At 40.9% G+C, this 8964-nt stretch overlaps 1 protein-coding gene across 2 annotated transcripts in view; it reads left to right on the forward strand.

Annotated features, from left to right (window-relative positions):
* LOC149316473 (bromodomain testis-specific protein-like) overlaps positions 1 to 2408 on the forward strand; it is a 34905-nt gene extending 32497 nt beyond the window's left edge. For both annotated transcript variants that reach the window (XM_089515599.1, XM_089515598.1), the window contains exons 19-20: positions 638 to 800; positions 1972 to 2408. In XM_089515599.1, coding sequence (XP_089371725.1) covers positions 638 to 800; positions 1972 to 2037 — 229 coding nt within the window. In that variant the 3' untranslated portion in view covers positions 2038 to 2408. The remainder of the gene's footprint in view (positions 1 to 637; positions 801 to 1971) is intronic.
* Positions 2409 to 8964: the final 6556 nt, after the last annotated feature.

Consider the following 8964-nt stretch of genomic DNA (forward strand, 5'->3'; position numbering starts at 1 on the left):
AATTGGGCCTCCAAAAGGAGGATAGTCCACAACTGCAATGTCAAAGAAGAGAAGGCCCTCTTCAGCATCCTCCCACAACATATTGCCCTTACTAATAATGCAGCAGATCTCAGGGCAGGCAGGTGTTTGTATGGAAAGCTGTGCTTTTAAGTATTGAGGTCCCAAACTGTTTAGGACAGTTTGTAATTGCCAACACTTTGAATTCTGAATTTCAGAAGCTTATTGGCAGTGCATTACTTCCCAGTGTCCTGCTCCTTCCAGTTACTCAGGACTTGGATGTGGAGGGATCCATGCAAGTGGTTCTGCAGTTTCTCCATTCCCTTCAGGTGTTATTTGGAGCTTGTTCAATGAATCCTCTACTCCCTCCCTCAGGTTATTGCTGCCCTTATCTTGAGAGGTGGAAGAATGGATGGGGAATGAATGAACTGTGGCACTTCTCTGCTCCAAGAAGCATAGATTGGTGGATGTATTCAATATTGTAATCTTTTAAAGGCATGCTCCACTCCGTATTGTGGCACATGGTTTGGGAATTACTGTACTGGATCATTGCTGATTATAATTTATTGATTGCTTTTGCACATTTATGTCTTTAGAAGTAGTATCTGCTTATAGACATATATGTATATATACATTTTAGGAACAATGGACAGACAAATTTGAAGTCCCCTATAGTAAAAGGAAGTTCTTCACCTGCAAAAGGAGCAATGCTTATCAAAGAGCAACCATGTTCACCACAGAATTTTGCTGTGGACCGTAACTTAGCAAGAAAAATGGAGCAAGAACGCAGGAGGAGAGAAGCAGTAAGTAACTGATACATAAATCAGTGCAAACAAGACAGTTCCCTAACACAATGCAACAATGAGTATCTGTTCCAACAGCTGAGTCTTATTTTTAATGAAGGAAATGAAATTTGATTGGCTTATTTGAAGACCCAGCTTATTAAAAGAGGTTGGATAATACTGAGGACTAAACATAAATGTGTAATTGTCACATAGTTAGTCCAGGGGCACTTTTAAAATAATAAAATAGTATTGGCAGCATTTCATCAAATTGAGACCATGATATGAGTGGAGCTTTGCTCTAGCAATGGTCCTAATTGGAATAGGTATCCCCTAAAACTTATATTTGCAATGGGAGGAAAACTCCCATTAGTGCAAAGAAGAGCTAAGACTTAACCCCCCCCCCCCAATCTCAGTCTGGCTCATGCACACACCCCTCCATCCTAACTCGGTATGTATATGTGTACAATCACACATATACATGTAGTAAGTGTAACAGGTTTAACGAGATGCTTTGATTGTGTGATACTGTGCGAAGGTTTCACTGGTTACTACATGTTTAAACTTTGTGAAGCAATATATTGCATTAGCTTTAATAGGAAGGGCAATCCTGGTGCATAGGGAAACATTATAAAGAAGTGAGATTGTCCCAAGTGATAGGCAATATCAAGTTCCTTCTTTTCTTCCATCCATCCATCCAACCACCATCCCTCCACCCAACTCAGGTCTTGCTCAGTGTCCCAATCTAAGAATCTTTTTACTGCATTCAACATCATTGGCTGCCACTTGGGGGTATAGGGAAATGCATATTCTAATGAGGCTGTCATATTCCATGTCACTGAGGTGATGAGTCTACTCTTGGTTTTAGTCTGAAATTTATTTGAGGTGTTCTCAGTACATTAGGCACTTTGGTTAGCCCCTTTAAAGTTTATAATAAAATACAGAACCTTTTTACCACCCCACTGGCATTGGATCCGCAAGTTTCCATTGATCATGAGGTTGGCTGCATCTGAAATCACTGATGGGGATTTTGTAGCTTATAGTTTCAGCCATGGGTTCGGTTATTCCCTCATGCACATACAGTTAGAAAGTGAACAACTAGATCCAAGTGCATTTTTATTTCAAATCTAGTTCTGGTGAATTTATTCAGTTTTAAATCTCTCCCCCTCCCCTTCTGATTTTTTAAAAACAGCTTACAGGTACCATTGATATGACTTTACAAAGTGACATTATGACAACATTTGAAGAAAACCTATAATGAGAAGAAAGGAACTCTGTTACTTCTTTAAAAAGTGACCATGGATTCCAGAAAACATTCAAGACCAGTGATTTGTTAAAATATACCTGAATGGATTATCACTGCAATTCTTATCTGTTTTTGAAAAGCCAATGTATTCAGTTTTATAAAATGTGTACCATTACAACCATGAAAGTATGTGTAAACCTTTCAATGTAAAGTTATAATTAGCCATTCATAATGCTTTGTGGCAGTTTTCTGGTCATACACACAAATGATACTACTACAACCACTACTTACAAACTATTTAACCTTTTGTTTAAAAAAACCCATTATTTTATATGTCTTGCTCATTAAACAAAGGTATTGCTTTAGGGATCAGACAGTCTTTAAATACATTTGAGACAGATGAACCATTTCATTTTTTGTATTTAAAACTACTGAAAATGCACAATTATGACGGCATATTATTTATAGCTTTAAAATTTTAAAAATCTGCCTGCATGTTACTTTTTGTTTTTACTTTGTTTTCTGGTTAATGTATTTAAGTTAAAATAGCAGGATAAAATGCTTTTTAGTTTGCTTGGTACCTGCCACTTGGAAAATAAAACAATTGGTATCTGCTATGCATTTTCCCTAGGTCAACTGCCCCCCAAATCCTGTTAATATTAGTAATTTTTAAAACATTTATGTTCATGTATGGTTTCACTTTTGATTTTCTTTTGGGCATATGCCCACAGAGCTTTGCTTATGATACCCATCTGCCATAATATATTACAACATTGAAACTATAATAAAAGTTGCCATATAGGAACACAATGGTTTTGAAGTTCCTGAAACATTTTGCCAAATTGCAGATCAGGGATGGGGAACCTGTTCATCCCCCATACAGTATATTGAATTGCATCACTATCAGCCAGCATGGCCAATGTTGAGGGATGATGGGATTTGCAGCTCAATGGCTGGAGGATTATATATTTCCTACACCTGGTTTAAATTTTTCATTTATCATTGGGTACCCCCCCCCTCCAAACTATGCTCTCAGAAAGGCTTTCAGGTCTCATGCCAGTCCATGAGTTTTCACGAATTGATTCCAGAGGGAAAAACATTTGACAACCTCCATTTTAATAGCATTTCTGCAAAGAAGGGAATCTCTTTTAGCTGTAAAACAGACTTACTGTCAGATAAACACAGATTTAAGCTGTGCCACCCAGTGGAAATCCATCACTTCTGGTCAGGGTCAGGCTGGGAGGAAAATGGCTTGAAGCAGTAGGGGAGAGAACTTAGCAATAAGGAAACAATTTTACATGGCATCCTGTGTATTGCATAATAAGTAGTTCTATCCTTTAATGTTAGAGGAGTTAAGTCCTGGCATCAGTGCATCAAAACCTTCATGTCTAAAAGGACTTCATGTCTTATTTGAATGGACTTATATCCAATATTTAAAATTACTGGACCTTATCAATATACAATTGTTCCCCTGATGGCATTTTTCAAATTTGGGGGGGGGGGGGGGATGATATGCCTCAGTGGCATCACTACGGGGGTGCGGACCACAGCAGGTGACACCCCAAGGGGGGGTGACACCGCTGCTCCTCAAACACCTACCTTTTGGCAGAAAGGGGCTATGGCATTAATCTGCTTTCCTTTAAAATGCTTTAGGAGATGGTGAGAGTGGGAGGAGAAAAGAGAGGCCCCGGAATTTTTAAAAATCAAAGTTTCAAATTTCAATTTATTTTATTTTTTTTAAAATTGAAATGTTTAAAAATTATTCTTTTAATTTTTTTCTTTTAAAACATCACATTTTAACCAAATTTTCACTATGTATATGAAAATACGTTGAGGTTGTGCATATGATGGTATAATTTGAAGGTATAATTTTAATTTTGCTAGTCTTTTATGTCACAACTATTAGTATTACATTCAGTGGTATATGGGAAATAAGATTTACAAATAATATTAGTGCAAAGAAGCACTACTAAGGAGTCTGTATGGTGTGAAATGGGAAGAGGTGGGGGGGGGGGGGACACCATGTCTAACAAAACTATTAGTCCCAGAATTCTCTAGCATTGACCCAGGGCAGTTAAAGCAGTCTCAAACTGCAACGTGTTTTTGGACTTCAGTTAGTAGTAAATATATGCAAGTGATAAGAGCAGTAAAATTTTGCATTGTTTGTTAAAAGTTACATGAGTAGTGTATAATTAGTACTAGAGGTTTTCCCTGTGGCAGACCTGGCCTCAAATGCTGGTCATGCCACCAGTGGGAATGGGCCCTTTGTTAGACCTTTGAGCAAATTTGGGGTGTCACAAAAGGGCATTGTCATTGTCAGCAATGTGGAGAGATGCCTAATGGATTTCCTGTTTCATTTGCCAAAAATCCTTTAATTTGGTTTGGATATTGTGGCCCTTAACCTGAGGGCCTGAGGCATTTGCTTTTTTACCTCAAGCAAGACAGTAGTGTCTTGGTCCAGCCTTGCTCCCACTTTATTGCCAAAGAGGCAAGTATGCCCTTGAAATATCTCCTATGTATAGGGTTGCCATTTGTCCCACAAAACCTGGAAAATGTCCCTGCCGGCTGGACCAATTTGAAGCAGTAAATCCCAGGAAAAGAAGTTTAAAAGATCTTTTTGCTTGGTATTATATTCAGGGGTAGCCATGTTGGCCATATGGCAAAGTACAGTAACATCCAAAATCCACAAAACAGGGATGCCTTTATGTGGACAACCAAAATGCACAAAATACATACTGAGGTTGAAACATTTGGGTAGAAAAATAATTATGCAAATGGATAATAGACATAATCATAATTTGCATAATATGCAAATTAGATGCCCGGATAAGAGGGACTGGAATATGAGAACCCTACCTATCTAGCTGAAATGTGTGGTTTATGTTAGCGGTGAAAAGGAGAGGCTGGTGTCAACAGTATTCCTGGCTCACACCATTCCTGGCTTTCTAGGGCCATATCTGCTTGCCTTCTTGAATGCTGTCTGCAGCTCATGTGAAAGGAGACAGAGAGACAGTAAACTTCCTAATGTTTTAATTTCTTTCTTCCTGTGAGGCACCTAACCTCCACTAAATACTTAACTATCCTCTCTCTCATGTTTTGGTTGCTCTTCTCATATTAAATAGGTGGCCTGTTTTGAAGGAGGGAGAAAATGAGTGTGGAGGTTGCTAAGCAACTACTGGCATTCCTCTATTGCAGCCAAATTGGGAGAAAAAGATGGGATGCTGGTGCAAGGAACAACGAGATGCTGGTGCAAGGAGCAAAGGGGCACCTGTGCCCTCCCTTATCAACTAATGGTGCTCTTTATCTCCCTTTGTGCCTTTCTTTCTTCTGATTTGGGAAAGGCTTAGGCTATTTCCCCCTTTTCCGGGGGGGGGGGGGGGGCGGGGGTCTTACAGAGAAGCCTCTCTTTTGTTGTGTACCTGCAAGTCGTATCTGATTTACAGTGGCCCTAAAGCAAATCTATCGTGAGTTTTTCTTGGCAAGAAGAGACTGAGAGAATGTGACTTGCCCATGATCACCCAGTAGGTTTCCATGGCCAAGCAAGGATTTGAACCTTGGTCCAATCCAGTGCTCAAATCACTACAGCCCACTGTCTCTAGCCAGCACTTAAAACAGTTATAGGGACCATAAACCTCTGCTGATATTGTTGGACTGTCAACTCCCATGATTCCTCACTGTTGGCTAGACTGGCTACAGGGAGGTAGTCAGGATGTTGGGAAGGGGGGTCTAGACTAAGTATCACCATTATAATGGGGCTTGGGTGCGGTGGCGTAGTGGCACGCACCATTCATTGTATCAAACGGAAGGGGATCCGGACACCCCCCCCCCCCCCCCGGCTATGCCCCTGCTGGCTAAGGCTGATGGGAACTGGTAGCTAAACAAGAGGGCCGTACTTTCCCTGACTCCTGTTTTAAAAGAAAGGCAGTACAATATGCAAAGCAGGACTGGATTTGGAAGGAGGAGGCATGAAAATGGGAGAAAGATCAACAATTTAATATATGCAGATGACACCATACTATTAGCGGAAAATAGCAAAGACTGCTTACTGAGGAAAGTCAAGGAAGAAAGTTGAACATTAAGAAAACCAAAAATGGAAGATTTACATAATGTTAATGGAGATGATGGAGACACTGAAATAGTTCAAGATTTTCCATACCATGCCTTGGTCATTAATCGAATGGAGACTGCAGTCTGGAAATCAGAAGATGGCTAGAACTTGGAAGGGCAGCTATGAAGCAACTAGACAAGGTCTTCAAGTGTAATGATATATAATTGAATACTAAAGTTAGCATGATCCCTTCAATGATATCTCGCATTTCTGTGTGTGGGTGTGGAAGCTGGACAGTGAAGAAAGCAGATAGGAATCAACTCATTTGAAATGTGGTGATGGAAAAGTGTTCTATAGGTCCTGAGGACTGCTAAATAGACAAACTAATGGGTCCTAGAGCAAATAAGGCTTGAACTCTCTCTAGAAGCTAAGATGACTAAATTCGAGACTGTCGTACTTTGGCTATGTATCATGAGAAGTCGTGACTCATTAGAAAAGACAATCATACTTGGTAAGATGAAGGGAAGGAGGAAAAGAGAAAAACTGCATTACAAGTGGATAGATACAATCAGGGAAGCCATGGCTTTGAGTCTGCAGGACTTGAGCAGGGTTGTTGACAATAGGAGGTCCTTATTCATAGGGTTGCTATAAGCTGAAGTCAACTTGAAGGCAGTTAACAACAAATAATAATACAAAGAAATCATCACATGTGGGATTGGAATAGAAACGTTATCCCCCACTCCGATAAACAACAACATGTAGTTGCAGCTGTGAGTAATTGCATTATTTTCCTTTTCTCATTCCTATGTTTAATATACATAAGCAACTCATCATACCTTGAAGTCCAAAAGCATATCGTCTAAGCCAGTGGTAGCCAGCCTTTCAGGCAAGGGTACTACTAGTGAAGTCTGAAGTACATGAGAGTGTGGCTCCAGTGCGCATTTCAGTAAATATGTGATTTCATTTGGGTTGTCAGATAGGTAGCACAGAGCTAGAGAGTGAGAGAGGTGCATGCTTGCATCTCAGCCTTTGCTTTTCATCTTCAGGCAGAGGCCGCAGCTGGGCTGCAGTCTGGTATAAGGTAAGTTATGACAGCAGCTCTACTATACCAGAGCTGAGAAGTAACCATTTATATTGTTGTTGTTCTGTGCCTTCAAGCAATAGTATTTACATTTCTATACCACTTATCAGTGAACTCAGGACACTCTTAAGCAGTTTACAATCTGTAAGCCAGTTGCTCCCAACAAGCTGGGTACTCATTTTACTGACCTATGAAAGGATGGAAGGCTGAGTTAACCCTGGAGCCCTGGGATCGAACTCGCAACCTTGTGGCTGTAGTCCTGGCATTTAATCACTGTGCCACCAGGACTTCAAGTTGTTTCCAACTTATGGTGACCCTAAGGCGAAATGATCATTTCTTGGCTGGTTTCTTTAGAGGGGGTTTGCCATGGCCATCCTCTGTGGTTGAGAGATTTGCCCAAGGTCATCCAGTGGGTTTACATGGCCAAGCCAGGATTCAAACCCTAGTCTCCAGACTCAGTCCAACACTCAAACCACTACACCAGCCCAGAGGAAGGCAAGGGCAAACACCCTCTGATCAAATTCTGCCAAGAAAACCCCATGATAGGTTCACCTCAGGGCTGCCCTATGTGAGAAATGACTTCGAGGAACACAACAATAACAATTAATCCCTCCTCCCACAATGAAGGAATGACTACATTACATTAAGATTGTCGCTTAAAATTTCACTCTGTGGTGTAATTGACTCTTGGCTACTTTTCAATCAGGGATTTGTGGCCTCTCTGAGAAGATTATCACACATGACTTTTAAACCACAATTACAGTAATACAATAACGCCCTTCTCAATACTTAACATATGACATTGCCTCCAACCTGTACCTGCTGTCTCCCAAGTGTGGTTTAGGGTGTCCCTTTTTGTAGACAGGGGAAACCCATCTATAATTAGTAAGATCCAGAGTGGCGTAGTGGTTTGAACACTGGACTAGGATATTGGTACTCCAGGGTTCGAATCCTAGCTCGGCTCAGTCACATACTTTCACAAGTCACACACTCTCAGCCTCAGAAGATGCCAATGGCAAACCCCCTCTGAAGAAACTTGCCAAGAAAACCCGATGATAGGCGAATGCCTTATGTTCACCATAAGTTGGAAATGACTTGAAGGCACACAACAACAACAACAACAACAACAACAGTAATGTTTTTATTTGTAATTTTTTTTGTAACTTTTGTAACCAGTGTTTTAGTTCTGTGATTTAAAATTATTATAAACCACCCTGAAGCAGCTGAGATTCAAGAGACAATCCCTTGAGAGCCAGTGTGGTGTAGTGGTTTGAGCGTTGGACTATGACTCTGGAGACCAGGGTTCACATCCCAGCTCAGCCCTGAAAACCCACTGGGTGGCCTTAGGCAAGTCACACACTCTCAGCCTCTGAGGATGGCCATGGCAAAAACCCTCTGAAGAAATTGCCATGATAGGATTTGCCTTAGGATCACCACAAGTCAGAAATGACTTGAAGGCACACAACACCAAGCCACCTTCAGTCCCATTGTGAGAGAAAGGTGGCAGATAAATCCCCTAAATAAAATAAATAATATCTGCTGGGAATGATGTGCCCACCAATATTTATCATTTACATTTCTTCATAGTGAACTAAGCACTCTCTAAGCAGTTTACAGTCTGAAAGCCAATTGCCACCAACAAGATGGGTACTCATTTTGCCAAGGTACAAAAGGATGGAAGGCTGAGTCAGCCTTGGAGCCCTGGGATTGAACTCTCAACCTTGTGGCTTCAATACCAGCATTTAACCACTGTGCCACCAGGGCTCCTTCTCTTCTTGGCCAGGGTGAGCAGGTGTCCTCCTTTTCCAGG

The sequence above is a fragment of the Sceloporus occidentalis genome, unplaced genomic scaffold, assembly GCF_023333645.1.
Source record: "Sceloporus occidentalis isolate IW3139 unplaced genomic scaffold, rSceOcc1.0.p SCAF_3, whole genome shotgun sequence".
NCBI classification, from domain to species: domain Eukaryota; kingdom Metazoa; phylum Chordata; class Lepidosauria; order Squamata; family Phrynosomatidae; genus Sceloporus; species Sceloporus occidentalis.